The 16,021-nt window shown below is 41.5% G+C and overlaps 1 protein-coding gene across 1 annotated transcript in view; it reads left to right on the top strand.

Moving 5' to 3' along the window:
- Positions 1–1,828: 1,828 nt before the first annotated feature.
- htra1b (HtrA serine peptidase 1b) overlaps positions 1,829–16,021 on the top strand; it is a 63,218-nt gene continuing 49,025 nt past the window's right edge. The window contains exons 1-3 of the mRNA XM_068053359.1: positions 1,829–2,495; positions 9,935–10,034; positions 12,722–12,926. Coding sequence (XP_067909460.1) covers positions 2,063–2,495; positions 9,935–10,034; positions 12,722–12,926 — 738 coding nt within the window. The 5' untranslated portion in view covers positions 1,829–2,062. The remainder of the gene's footprint in view (positions 2,496–9,934; positions 10,035–12,721; positions 12,927–16,021) is intronic.

Below are 16,021 nucleotides of genomic sequence, written 5' to 3'. Positions count from 1 at the left end.
ACGCAAGTTAGAAGCTTGCATCTGAATTATATAACTAATGCTTTGTGGATGGAAATATTCTCTCATCTCCCAATTACATTTGTTTCATGTGTTTATGCCAAATGTAAAATATATTTTGAGTTTCATTAATAAAATGTATGATTATAACTATTGGAATACTTTGGGCTAAATCAGTCAGTGACAGCTGATTCGAGATTAGATGTGTCTGCAATGTACATTCATGCAAAACTTCAAATTTCGCCAGTGGAAATCATAGCATTTATCTTCAGCGGTTATGACAGAAAATGGGACTGAAAATATCATTGGCCCGCCTCCTATCTGGCTGCTGCCCCTTGGCGACATTATTCGAAAACATAGTGGTAGTTTTCACATGTACACTGGTGGCACAGTGGCGCAGTGGTTAGCACCGCAGCCTCACAGCTCCAGCGACCTGGCTTCAGTTCTGGGTACTGCCTGTGTGGAGTTTGCACGTTTTCCCTGTGACTGCGTGGGTTTTCGCCGGGTGCTCCAGTTTCCTCCCACAGCCAAAGACTTGCAGGTTGATAGGTAAATTGGCCATTATAAATTACCCCTAGTATAGGTAGGTGGTAGGGGAATTGAGGGAAGGTGGGGATGTGATAGGGATTAATGTGGAATTGGTATAAATGGGTGGTTGATGGTCGGCACAGACTCGGTGGGCCGAAGGGCCTGTTTCAGTGCTGTATCTCTCTGTGACTGACACTCAGCTTAACCTCACTACCACCTCTCTTCATTCCTCCAATGTTACTAAACCAACTGCTTATCAGATATCCAGTACTGGATGAGCAGAACTTTTCTCCAATTAAATGTCGGGAATTAATTGCTGTTTTTGGTCCCCACTCCAAACTCTGTTCCCTAGCCACCGACTCCATCCTTCTCCCTGGCAACTGTCAGAAAATAAACCTGTCTTCGTAAACTTGGTGTCACATTTGACCCTGCGATGAGCTTCCAGCCACATATTCGAGCCATCACTAAGACCGCCTATTTGCATCTTGCTAATATCGCCTGATTTTGTCCCTATTTCAGATCATCTGCTGCTGAAATCCTCATTCATGCCTTCATTACCTCGAGCCTTTACTATTCGAATACACTCCCGGCTGGTCCAAAACTCTGCTGCTTGTGTACTAACCCACACCAAGTCCCGGTCACCTATCACCCCTGTGCTCGCTGACCTACATTGGCTCCCAATGAAGCAACAGCTTGATTTTAATATTCTCATCCTTGTTTCCTTCCTTTCTTCCTTTTTAGACCCTCAAAACCTACCGTAGAAAAGTTCGGGCACAGAAAGAGACCATTCAGCCATTCAACCTATGTTGAAACCTCTTTGACCAAGCTTTTGATCATCTAGTATCTCCTTATGTGGTTTGGTGTCATATATTTTGGAACGCTCCTGTGAAACACCTTGGACTGTTTTATTACGTTAAAAGGTGCTTTATGAATAGTTAATAAATCTTACTTTGCCTTTCTGTCGCTGAACGTGAACCACTTCAGGCGAATTTAAGCAAAATGCTGCTCAGTAACAGGTTTATTCTCTTTGCGATCTGACAGTGTTTTAGGGTTGCTTGATGACAACTGGATGAGCTGCAGTTTGCGGATCGATCCTGTAACGGGAACAGTAAAAAGGGAACAAATCAGCCGACCCCAGTAGCGCCGCCAAACCTATGTGGAAGAGGCGGGTTAGGGCGGTGATGGAAGGGGCGAGCTCGTCACCCAGAGCAGACCAATGAATGCGGGCGGGTCTTGTGGCTGACAGCTGGAGAGCTTGATCCCACGGGCTTTTATAATGAAGCCGCTTCGCTGTTATGAAATTGGATCTGCGGATAAAGGGGACGGTCCATTGTCTGAGTCGGAGACAACGGGAAATAACTTTTTGTTTTCAGGGCTAACTGCAAACTTATTTCCCCCCAATACGGCAATGAGTTTTTGAGCAGTTTTTGCTTTGCTGCTGATTTACAAGCGTCTGGAAGAAACTTTATTAATATAAGGAATTATTTTGAATGCACTTTGCCTTGCAGTGTTTGGGAAGCCGGTTCTGAAGTTGAAGATGCTGCTCTGGTTTGCGGTGCTGTGTAGCTGCCTGCTCCCAGCGGGTGGCAGGATCACCAGGCGCTCCCCCAGCTGTTCCCAGATGTGCGATGTGTCCAGATGCCCCGAGCTGCCCCCTGACTGCTGGGCCGGCCTGGTGCAGGACTCCTGCGGCTGCTGCCAGCTGTGCGGCGCGGCTGAGGGCGAGTCGTGCGGCGGCCGCTGGGACGAGGCCAGATGTGGCGAAGGGCTCAAGTGCTCGGTGCCGCCGGCGTCCAACCCGGCCAAGCGGCGGATCAAAGGCGTGTGTGTGTGCGTCAACAGCGAGCCGGTGTGCGGCAGCGATGGCAGCACCTACCGCAACGTGTGCGAACTGAAGGCGGTGAGCCGGCGGGCACAGAGACTCCAACAACCGTCCGTCATCTTCATTCAGAGAGGAGCATGTGGACTGGGTAAGAACACCACTGATAGACCACGGCTGTGTGCAGTTGTGTTTATATTTCACAATCACATATCTGAAAAAATGCAGAATGATTACTGTGCATATATACACGATAAGTATATGGACCTGTGCACAATATTGTCTGCATATAAGTAAATAGTATATATATATTTAACCATTAGTTACTTAATGCATGAACTAATCTCTTACCATGTATTTTATGTTTACAATTATTATCTCGAGTTAGTGATGAATGATGAATGCACAATTGGTATAGATTTAAGAATAAGACCATATTCTGCTTAGTGTGCCATGACCTGATAAATGAAACGAAATTATATTCGGATATGTGTACTGTATTGTGGTCAGCTTTGTGTATAAATTTGTAAGTGATTACTTGTAGCAACGGTCTTGGAGCATGAGCAATGTAGATTATCCCTGCTAATTCAGTCATTTTTGAGCTAAAAATCGAATTATCCAGTAATTTGAATTAAGAGAAGTAGCCTGGATGTGTGTATGGCCTTCATTTGCAAGTTATTTGGCATGTTTGTGTTACACTTCCAGATAAAAACTTCTTAAGGGTGAGTGTCCTTTCTAAAACCTGTTTTATTCACAAAGTCAGGTACATAAACATTTTCTATGATGTTACTAAAGTGCCTCTGTTTTTAAATATATTTTTGAGGATTCATTTTTGAAAGGTTGAAGAAATATCAATCTTTGGGGTGTTCAAAGGGGGTCGTGTCAAGGCCACTTGACTTTGAAAAACAGTCCCTTGAAATGCTTTTTGGAAGGGGCATGGAGAGGTCTTGTGAGGAAAACAAGCCTTTCCGGGAAACCACTTGACTTCCAGCTACAACAACAAGCCTTTCTGGGAAACCACCTGTCTTCCATCCCAATAAACAACAGAGAACTTTGGACACCTGGAGAAGTTGTTTACAAAGAAGTGACAGGTCAAAATTGATGGAGGTCAAAAGGTTGACCTCCTGTTCTCAGTTTGGCTTTTTAATTTATTTATTTAAGAGATACAGCACTGAAACAGGCCCTTTGGCCCACTGAGTCCATGCCAACCAACAACCACCCATTTATACTAATTCTACATTAATCCCATATTCCCTACCACATCCCCACCATTCTCCTACCACCTACCTACACTAGGGGCAATTTACAATGGCCAATTTACCTATCAACCTGCAAGTCTTTGGCTGTGGGAGGAAACCGGAGCACCTGGCGGAAACCCACGCAGTCACAGGGAGAACTTGCCAACTCCGTACAGGCAGTACCCAGAACTGAACCTGGGTCGATGGAGCTGTGAGGCTGCGGTGGTAACCACTGAATTAGGGTTGATCTGTATATAAAAAGGGAGAGAACTTCCAAGGAGAGATGAGAACCTCCAAAAAAAGAGCATTCCCAAGGAAGGAGAAAAGACCACAACCCAGCTCAGCTTTCCAGCATCTCTATAAAAGAGCCTGAGAAGTCCATTGTGTCAACTCATCTTGTCTCCTGTCTTTGAAGAAAAGCCTGCTAAATTAATTCTCAATGCCACCTGAAAAGAACTGTTCTAAAAGATCCCAAGGACCTGTCTACGTGTACTCGGGGGCCAGACTGTATGCCAGTTTTGAAATACAACATATCTACTGTTTCTTCAAGAATGAACAAGTAATCAGCTCAAGTGTTTTTTTTTTGTCTGTAAATCGAGCTCAAAAAAACAAAAATCCATTTTAACCAGTGTGTGTGTGAGTGAGTGGCTAAGGTAACAAGGGAACTTTAATATTTCAATCTGTGTGTTTATGCTTTACTTCATTACTGGCTAAGACTTATTTTATAATAAACTGATAATTTTGTTTTTTAAAGAAACCTGGCTAGTGTGTTTTATTCTGGGATAAAAATAGAGCCTATGATTGGCCGTATCGGTAAGTGGGAAATTTTTAAATATATGTCGTGACCCATGGAGAAGTGGAACTAGAATAAACAGTGCGCTCCTCCCGCCTTGATCGTAACAATGGAAATGAGCCTACTCCTATTTCCAAATCCCAGTACTTTACAGTGCTTAAATTGAGAATAAGTGCCCTGGTACCAGTGTGCACAGAAGAAATGCACAATGAAATGATGTCTATTTACAGCTTATGTATTTTCTCCGTTTATTTGCAGCATTGTTTTTGGAATTTTGTGTTCAATATGTTTAGTATTGAGATATAAATGCACACAAAGAACGGTTGAATTTTGTCTTCACTGCCTGGATGGTAATCTGGCAGAATGGATTCCCTGTCCATTATATAACCTGCCTAAGGGGCAAGCTAGATAAGTACATATGGGAGAAAGGCATAGAAGGCTATGTCGATAGGGCGACATTATGTAAGGTGGGAGCAGGCTTGTATGGAACATAAACATCACCATAGACCTGTTGGGCTGAATGGCCTGTTTCTGTGCTTTACATTCTATGTATTTCTATGTAATTTCATTCCACTGATTTCAATAGAATTATAACAGGGTGATGATTCTCTCCACTAGATTACTCCTGAGATGGTGAGGATGAAAATCTACCAAATATATCAGAGTTAGAGCTGTATACATCTGGCCTAAAATTAATGAGGTGCAGATAAATAAGGCAATAAGCTCCAAGTCAGTTTCAGATAGAAAGCATCTATTCAGTCTTAACTGGAATTTTTTAAGCTGGACCTTGAAATAGTAAATTTACTGACTAGATAAAGTGAAACTTCTGTCTGTTATTTGCATGTCTTGCATTAGGCTTCTCCCCAAATTCATTAATCAACTTGCTCAAAATTATAAAATACAGTATAATTTATGCGTTTATTTGCAATTTACGATGGGCTGTTGTGAGAGAGAGAGAAAACTCAGTGCCACTGAAATATAATTGCTGAATGAACAGATTGTGTATGCGACTTGACGTTTTGGCACCTGTTTTATGATAATCATCTACCCAGATTGAAGCACACATTCTCATCTTAGAATTGGATGTACCTTGTCCTGACAATCAGGCACTCTATCCACATGTTCTGGTCATGTCCCTGTCTTGAGTGTTGCTGCTCGGGGTCCTGAAGGCATCATCATTCCCCCAAATCTTTCTCTGCATGTACTCCTTCCAAATAGAGGAAGGTTCCCTGTAACCTGCTGACTTTTACACTTTTATCAGTAAGAAGATGACTTCATCAAATATGCTAATAATCAACATATGGATGCATTACGTGGGATATTTACCAATCTGAGTGACAACATGAGCTTTACATGGAACTAGAGAAACATTATCACATGTGACTTCTTTCCAGAGACTCATACCATCATCATTATTCCCATGATCTCCCTAATTGCATCCCCAATCATAGTCTTTTGGACCTCGATAGCTGACTGGGGAGACGATAGCGCCTGTTTCACTACCCACGTGATGCCCCCAAGAGACTACACATTAGATCACACCCAGCGATCCCCCTGACCCACTCACCCCTACCTGATCTAAGCCCTGTGACTACCAAGGATGCACAATCGCTTGTTTGACCCTCAATATGTTGTGTTAATAAAATATACAAAACCAAGTAAAACCCTGACTGCATGAATCTATAAATATATCGAGTAAGATGATTTTACGCTTTCTACACCATGTGAATTTTCTCTGTAAAAAGCAGTTACTTCCTTAAAAAGGGAGTTCTTAGAAGAACTGGCATGCCTCAACATTTTGGGCAGTGTCCTCTGCTTGTCGTCTGGAGAAAAAGCTGAAATGGGTGGAAACAGTTATTTCTCCAGATGACGGGCAGAGTACGCTGACTGAAAGGTCGAGGCCAGTTCTTCTACGAACTTCTTTAAGGAAACAACTGCTCTTGTCGGACCAAATTCACATGGTGTAAAAACTATAAAATCGCCTTATTCATCATTACCGTGAAAACCTTCAAACAACTTTTAGAAATATATTGCATGTAACTGGCAATGTACCACAATTTAGCTAAGTATGCAAACATTATTTCATTCAATAAAAAAGTTTCTTTAAATATATTTTTGTAGAAAGCACTGGGCTTGATTTGCAGTACGCGTTGTTATAACTTGAAGGAATGCATTTTCAAAAGGAATCGGGAAACTGCCAAATTGTTGAGAGGGTACATATTTTTCACAGGCTTTCTTTACAGACATCTGATAAGCAGCTGTGCAAAAACATAATACAGCAAAACGTCAACCAGTTAGACAAGTCACTGGTATCCTGGAAATCTAAGGGAAGATCTTCTGTGTTCACTATATTTTGTGACATTGTAAGCCTGATATGTATAAATGGTTTATGATTTTGCTGCATCTAACGTACAGAGGCAATCATTCCCCCAGTTTGTAAATGATTTGATCCACATGGATTCATCTCAGACGTACTGGGCAATATCAGAAATATTTAATGCACAAAAGTACAAGTACAAAGTACAATCTACATTTTGGTTGATTACTCATGAATACTGAATATGGGATGTCTGAGTGTAATTTGGTAGATTTGCCAAATACTAAATGACCGTGAATTATCTGCAGACTGATTCAGCAGTATTCTAATTTAAAATGACTACTGTTGGATAGGAGTCAATGGAAAATGGTGAGGTGGAAACAATCCAATAGACAAAAAAAAAACCTCTGCTCTTTGCAATGGCTGGATGGAGGCTTAGAGCTGTTTGGAAACATGCTTTGGAGGCTAGTAATTGCTCATCTTCTGTGTCATAGTGTTGTTGTTCAGGCAAACCTCACCCTCTCTTATGAAACCCAGTATTGGGCTATGTTCTAGCACTTTTTCAGTAAGATAGCTGTTATTTAATCTGAATGGCTACATTGTTGTTGTTACAGATTACAAGAAGCCTTGTTTACAAAACCCCTCATGTTTTTTTAAATGCAATAATTGGAGTAATTTTGAATCCTTTTTAAGATAATATCAGTGTTTAGGCATGGTGAACTTCTGTACTCAGCCCAAAGATCATGAGGATAATACATGTTGAAGCAATGTTACTGCCAACCAAAAGTTACAAAGCTGGAGTGAATAAAAATACATTAAGTAACAGAGTATAAGCAGTGTTTTCAGTACTAAATTTCATGCAGCTTTTAGTATAAGCATGTTTTTTTCTGTTAAGACTATAGCTGATATTGCTCTGAAGATTAGTTTGTTTTTAATGGGTGGATGAAGTGTGCAGCCTTGGTGAAAATGTCTGTTTACCATTTAATCTTGTGCTTATTCCATGCTTTGGATCAAATTACTTTGTACTCTTGTTCCAGTGTAAATCTTTATCCCTTCCACTCATTGTCAGCTGTGGGATTATTCACGTCAGGGGGTCATTGTTGAGACTGATGAAAAACAACACAGCAAAGAGGAGTCAATGATGTTCCATTTGGAAATCAAAAAGAATTGATTTAAGTCTACAACAAGCAGGACGACAGAACCATACAACTTCCAAAAACAATTAATTTCTAATATCTCCTCAACACTCTGGATCAGCTGGCACTTTCAACTGGGATGTTAACAATCGATGTCTTCACAACTACAATCCATGGTTATCCAGTAGGATGTGCTTATACTGACTAATCATGCACATCACATTATTTAAAGTCCTCACCATTGCCACCTCTACTACAACAGAACTGTGCATTTAAATAGCACCTTTAATGTAATAAAACGTCAAGCGCAGTTTCACCTATCACTGCGGTCAGTTAGTTGATGTAAAGTGCAGTGCTGTCTGACATTTTTCTGTAAATTAGTAACCTTGCATTCTGCTGTGCTCAGGTTTCATAATTACTGTTGTGTATGATCAAAAAGGTGTAAATTGTACCTACCCATTCTGCATTTGAAGAAAAAAATTCCCTGGTTGCTCATATTTTCATTAGGAATGTTGGCTAAAAAGGAATACATACTAGAAAACAAAAGCTAAAACTCCGCAGCAACAAAATTCATTTTATCTAGCCCAAGTTCAAATAATACATTAACTTGGAATAGTAACTAAAAATTAAGTTTTGTTGAAAAACTTCAAAGGGACCAAATTGACGCTGTGTATTTTCCAGATTATTTTGTAAATTTTAAAATAAACTGCTTCAAATATCACATATCTAATTTTTGTTAAAACCCACCCCTACAACAAGATAACTTGGTACTTTGCAGGGTTAGGCAACAGTTCTGATTTGATAATGAGAGGGAGGCAACAACTTTTAGAAGTGTTGAACTTTCCTGGCAGTAAGAATGAAGGCAGGATGAGGATTGGAAACACAGCCAGGCAGGATGGCAGCCAGATATCTCACATTTCTTTTCTTTTTAGGGAGAGATGGACATTTTTCTGACTTCAGCTCTCAGCTGTTCTTCATCAGATTATAAGCGCAACGTTGGATAGAGATAATGTCTAGAGATAATGTTCCTTTCGATAACTACTCTAAATCTAATAATATTGTGATCACTAATATAGCTCCCATTGTCTTTACCAATAATTATTCCTCATCTAACCCCACCAAAACATTGCCTATTGTGGGACATTGCTGTGCACAAATTGGTTTCTACATTTTCCCACATAACAATAGTAATGATACTTCAAAAGTACTTCATAAGCTGCAACACATCTTGAGATGTCCTGAGGAGAATGTGGATAGTGCTATATAAAATGCAAGTTCTTTCTCTTTGCTGGTTGTACCACAACAAATTCCCAGATCAGCTATCGCATAGATTAAACTCTCTCAATCCTATCATCTTCAGTTCTAAACTTTGAACACAGATGTGTTTACAATTTCCTCATCTGTTGTCATCTTGACCTGTCTTAGAGGTTAGTTGCACTATATAGTTTGTACTGATGCATTTTTTTGAAGAATTTTATCATGAAGTTCCTCTATGGTATAATCAGAACCAAGCAGTCTGACAAGCTGGTAAAGGGCAATGATTGTAGTAGTCAGGGTTTGTTCTTTTCAATCAGAGCAGGGATTGTCCTGATACATTTACATTGAGCTGAATTACTTTTGAGTCACTTGAGGAAGTGGTTTTGTTTTTACAGTGAGTTTAGCCAGGGACAAAAGCTTGAGGCAAGGTAATGCTGGCAGACCAAGTGGGCTTATTTTTTGTGCCCTTAAAATAAAGTATAATTCTGGATCCAATGTTACATATTGCAGAGAATGTTTTTTTTGATCTGTTATATTACTTTAGCAAACTCAATGTCTCCATAACAAAACATGAAAGAACTTGGCGTGAGTTTTAATTTTAATGAATGCAATATTCTTGAACACATTTGGTTTCATTAAGCCTTCAATGTAATGCTTGTTCTATGTAAACAGAAATGGAGCTGTTTTATCAACACTACTTGCACTTCAGTGGAATACCTTCCATAGTTAATAATGGCAAGAATTCTTGCCTGGCATCATTAATCTTGTACAAATGTATATCACATACCTAGCTTTAAATATTACTTAAGGATAATTGTCTTATTCATTTGTTTAAATTTTTGCTTGCAGGTCAGAATGATCCAAACAGCCTGCGACACAAATATAATTTTATTGCAGATGTGGTGGATAAGATTGCTCCTGCTGTGGTTCACATTGAACTTTTCCGTAGGTATGCAAGCCCCTCATTGAGTTGTTTTTTCACTTGCTCGATAGTTCAGTTTGTTAATAGCATTTCTGCAGACAAGAAAAAGATATGCTGTCATTTAGTGAGAAAAGTTTTCTAAGCCAAAGATGGTAATGCAGCAGAGCGCGAAGATCTTTTACTAAACTATGTTTTGTTATACGCATTTTATCTGTATATTAGTTAAACTCAATATTAAAAAAGGTTAAATGACAGAGATGGGAGAAGCATTGCTTCTGGTTCTGAAAGATTTAATTGGTCATGTTCTCACATCAGTAATAGTCCATCACAAAATCACGTTCTTGGGTTTTGAGTTTCTATATGCGTATGTATACCACAGGGCTATTGCATCAAGGATCTGATTTGTATAAGTAAATCTCTGCAGGTGGCTTGCAATAGAGACAACAAGAAAAGTAAAACTAAGGGACAATATAGCCAGAAGACAAATTAGAACATATCACCCAAATTATATATTATTTTGAGATGTAAGAAGTATCTCCTTGAATTTCCACCCAAATGCCACTGAAGATATAATACATATTACAACAGATAAAACACATTTGGACCAAAAAATCTCCAAAGCCAATGTTGGATATAGTTCACCACACTAAGCTTAGAAAAATGCAACATGGAGAAATTACTGAATTTACTTGAAAAAATTGGAAACCAGTTTTACTCACACTAGTCACTTGTGTTTTTGCATTTACTACTTGTTGGTCAAACAGGCTTGTTCTTTGCTCTTTTTCACTTCTTCCCTTCCCCTCCTCTGTATGAAGCGAATGTTGTCACCTGCATGCGGTTCCAAGACTCATCACAGCACAGCCTATTTTACCCAACACCATTTGATTGGCACTTTGGGTCTCCCAGATAGCAAGAAAAGTAAACCTAGGATATCTGCACCCTCAGCTACATTACTCATTCCTTTGCACCACGATGACTGGAAAAATTATTCTTTTTTGTTATCAGATTCAACTAAAACTAAAATTAGCACAGAACAGCTTTTAATCTGCCACATTTAATCTCTATATACAATTTACAGAAAAAGAATTCTTACTCTTTAGGCTGGGCTTTAGAATTATGAATACCACAGGCTGTGGGTGCTTTTATTTATTGTATAAAACATATATATTTCATATGAATGTAAGGTAGCTAATATTTCAATGTGAATTTTTAAAAATCTTTTATTCAGTGATCCCTTCCTAGAAAAATGTGAAAGATTCATTTGCAAGCCATCAAATTCTAACTCAATATTCCATCAAGCATAATAAATCTGGTTATGTTGATGAGTCCCCATACAATTCTTTCAATCAGTTGTAAACGTCACTTGCAAATATCCATCACAGGGGGAAGGGTTTTGAAATTAAATGAGATACACAGTGCACAACCAAAAGCAGACTGTACAAAGACGTTCTACTTTATTCATCTCTTCATTTCTGAAATCTAAAGAACCATTGAGCTAGCAGTGAGCATCCTTCATGGACAGCTTTCCCCCCGCACCCCTCCCCCCACCACTATCCCTTCATGTCATACTCCACCCACACAACCCTCATACTCCTACCAGTGGCGCATATTCCACTGGTTAAGAACCACAGGCTTATATTATTTAAATTCCTCTGTTGATATCAGTGGTATGCCTCTCCTGGAATAAGTGCCTTGGGGCATTTTGTACATTAAAGTTGTTATATAAATCCAAGTTGTTGCTATTCCTTCCCACTAATCTAGACAGACCGTGGCAATAGACCAATAGCACTCAAAGTAAACAGGCTGTTGATTCAGTGTGCTTTTAATTGTAGTATTGACTGCAGCGAATAATTTAATTGGTGGAATTCACATTTGTATAAAAATAAATGGACAAGAAGCAGATATAAACTGTCATGTAAATAAGTAGTTTAAATAGTTAATTGCATTCAGTAAAGCAGGAGAAACTTGTGTAAAAAGTTATCATGAGGAAATTGGTAATTTCTGAGCAAATGCAATTAAATGAGTTTTGCAGTTCAATATTTTACTATATTAGAACCAGTAACACATTTAACAGTGCTTTTCACAAGTTTGTTGTATATTTAGTGAAGATACATGTTTGTACAGAGCCTTTTTTTTTAGAGATACAGCACTGAAACAGGCCCTTCAGCCCACCGAGTCTGTGCCGACCATCAACCACCCATTTATACTAATCCTACACTAATCCCATATTCCTACCATATCCCCACCTATCCCTACCACCTACCTATACTAGGGGCAATTTATAATGGCCAACTGACCTATCAACCTGCAAGTCTTTGGCATGTGGGAGGAAACTGGAGCACCCGGAGGAAACCCACGCAGACACAGGGAGAACCTGCAAACTCCACACAGGCAGTACCCAGAATTGAACCCGGGTCGCTGGAGCTGTGAGGCTGTGGTGCTAACCACTGTGCCACTGTTAGGTTTTCAGTCCAGACACACTTGTATTTAGATGAGCACTTGAAACGCCATAGCATGCAAGGCTACGGGCCAAGTGCTGGAAAATGGGATTAGAATAGATAAGTGCTTGATGGCTGGCATGGACACGATGGGCCGGAGGGCCTGTTTCTGTGCTGTATAACTCTATGATTTTATGACACTTAAGGTATAAAGGGTAAACAATGTACACAGTAAACCCGATATAGTTCTGTAAGTAATTTGTTTATTTATTTTAGGGCAACTTATTCCAACCGTGAACTGTCTGTTGCAAGTGGCTCAGGCTTCATTGTCTCTGAGGATGGATTGATAGTGACTAATGCACATGTGGTTACGAACAAGCATAGAGTGAAAGTGGAGCTTAAGAGTGGAGCCACATTCAATGCCAAAATAAAGGACATAGATGAAAAAGCAGATCTCGCTTTAATTAAAATTGACCCTCCGGTAAGTTTTCCGTACTGTGGTATTCTAGTTGACACATAGTCTAATAATAAATATTATTTCCTATTTCTTAGAGATTATTTTTTACCATGATCTGAGACAACTTTTTAAAAAGTCTTTCATGGGATGTGGGCATCACTGGCTAGGCCAGCAATTGTTGCCCATCCCTAATTACTCTTGAGAAGGTGGTGGTGAGCTACCGTCTTGAACCACTGCAATCCATCTAGTGCGAGTACACACACAGTGCTTTTAGAGAAGGAGTTCCAGGATTTTGACCCAGCGACAGTGAAGGAATGGTGATATATTTCCAAGTCAGGATGGTGTGTGCCTTGGAGGGGAACATGCAGGTGGTGGTGTTCCCATGCATCTGCTGTTCTTGTCCTTTAGGTGGAAGAGAACGCGGGTTTTTTAAAAATTCATTCATGGGATGTGGGCGTCACTGGCTAGGCCAGCATTTATTGCCCATCCCTAATTTCCCTTGAGACGGTGGTGGTGAGCTGCCTTCTTGAATCATTGCAGTCCATGTGAGGTAGGTACACCCACAGTGCTGTTAGGAAGGGAGTTCCAGGATTTTGATCAAGCGATAGTGAAGGAACGGTGATATATAGTTCCATGTCAGGACTTGGAGGGGATCTTGCAGGTGGTGGTGTTCCAATGCATTTGCTCCCTTGTCCTTCTAGTTGGTAGAGGTCACAGGTTTGGAAGGTGCTGTCTAAGGAGCCTTGGTATGTTGCTGCAGTGCATCTTGTAGCTGCATCCATCCAGGCAAGTGGAGAGTATTCCATCAAACACTCCTGACTTGCGTCTTGTAGATTGTGGACAGGCTTTGGGGAGTCGGGTGGTGAGTTACTTGCCGCAGGATTCCTAGCCTCTGATCTGCTCTTGTAGCCACGGCATTTATATGGCTACTCCTGTTCAGTTTCTGGTCAATGGTAACCCCGAGGATGTTGATAGTGGGGGATTCAACATTCGTAATGCCATTGAATGTCAAGGGGAGATGGTTAGATTTTCTCTTGTTGGAGATGGTCATTGCCTGGCACTTGTGCGGCACGAATGTTATTTGCCACTTATCAGCCCAAGCCTGGATATTGTCCAGGTGTTGCTGCAGTTCTACACGGACTGCTTCAGTATCTGAGGAGTCGTGAATGGTGCTAAACATTGTTCAATCATCAGCGAATATCACCGCATCTGACCTTATGACTGAAGGAAGGTCATTGATGAAGCAGCTGAAGATGGTTGACCCTAGGACACTACCCTGAGGAGCTCCTGCAGTAATGTCCTGGAGCTGAGATGATTGACCTCCAACAACCACAACCATCTTCCTTTGCGCTAGGTATGTCTCCAACCAGCATAGAGTTTTCCCCCTGAATCCCATTGACTTCAGTTTTGCTAGGGCTCCTTGATGCCATACTCGGTCAAATGCTGCCTTGATGTCAAGGGCAGTCACTCTCACCTCACCTCTTGAGTTCAGCTCTTTTGTCCATGTTTGAATGAAGGCTGTAATGAGGTCAGGAGCTGAGTGGCCCTGGCGAAACCCAAACTGAGCGTCACTGAGCAGGTTATTGCTAAGCAAGTGCCGATTGATAGCACTGTTGATGACACCTTCTATCACTTTACTGATGATTGAGAGTAGACTTTAGGATAGTAATTGGCTGGGTTGGACTTGCTTTTTGTGTACAGGACATACCTGGGCAATTTTCCACATTGCCGGGTAGTTGCCAGTGTTGTAGCTGTACTGCAACAGCTAGGCTAGGGGCGCGGCAAATTCTGGAGCACAGGTCTTCAGTACTATTGCCGGAATATTGTCAGGGCCCATAGCTTTTGCAGTATCCAGTGCCTTCAGTCGTTTCTTGATATCATGCGGAGTGACTCGAATTGGCTGAAGTCTGGCATCTGTGATACTGGGTACTTCAGTAGAACGTCTGGCTGAAGATTGTTGCAAATGCTTCAGCCTTATCTTTCGCACTGGGCTGGGCTCCCCCATCATTGAGGATGGGGATATTTGTGGATCCTCCTCCTCCAGTTGGTTGTTTAATTGTCCACCACTACTCATGGCTGGATGTGGCAGGACGGCAGAGCTTTGATCTAATCCGTTGGTTATGGGATCGCTTAGCTCTGTCTATCGCATGCTGCTTATGCAGTTTGGCATGCAAGTAGTCCTGTGTTGTAGCTTCACTAGGTTGATACCTCATTTTGAGGTATGCCTGGTGCTGCTCCTGGCATGCCCTCCTGCACTCTTCATTGAACCAGGGTTGGTCAGCTTGATGGTAACGGTGGAGTGGGGAATATGCCGGGCCATGAGGTTACAGATTGTGGTTGAGTACAATTCTGCTGCTGCTGATGACCCACAGTGCCTCATGGATGCCCGGTTTTGCATTGCTAGATCTGTTCAAAATCTATCCCATTTAGTACGGTGGTAGTGCCGCATAACACGATGGAGGGTGTCCTCAATGTGAAGGCAGGACTTCCTCTCCCCAAGGACTGTGCAGTGGTCACTCCTACCAATACTGTCATGGACAGATGCATCTGCAGCAGTTAAATTGGTGAGGGTGAGGTCAAGTATGTTTTTCCTTCTTGTTGGTTCCCTCACCACCTGCCGCATACCCAGTCTAGCAGCTATGTCCTTTAGGACTTGGCCAGCTCGGTCAGTAGTGGTCCCCCACCCAGAGTACTTGCTGCCCCGTTGCCACCCTCAGTGCTTCCTCCAAGTGGTGTTCAACATGGAGGAGTACTGATTCATCAGCTGAGGGAGGGCGGTAGGTGGTAATCAGCAGGAGTTTTCTTTGCCCATGTTTGACCTGATGCCATGATACTTCATGGGGTCCGGAGCTGATGTTGAGGACTCCCAGGGCAACTCCATCCCGACAGTATATCACTGTGCTGCCACCTCTGCTAGGTCTGTCCTGCCAGTGGGACAGGACATATCCGGGGATGGTGATGGCGTTGTCTGGGACATTGTCTGTAAGGTATGATTCCGTGAGTATGGCTATGTCAGACTGTTGCTTGACTAGTCTGTGGGACAGCTCTCCCAACTTTGGCACAAATCCCCAGATGTTAGTAAGGAGGACTTTGCAGGGTCAACAGTGCTTGGTTTGCCG

Source organism: Heterodontus francisci, chromosome 20 (genome assembly GCF_036365525.1).
Source record: "Heterodontus francisci isolate sHetFra1 chromosome 20, sHetFra1.hap1, whole genome shotgun sequence".
Lineage (NCBI taxonomy): Eukaryota > Metazoa > Chordata > Chondrichthyes > Heterodontiformes > Heterodontidae > Heterodontus > Heterodontus francisci.
This window is presented reverse-complemented; position numbering and strand designations above follow the sequence as displayed.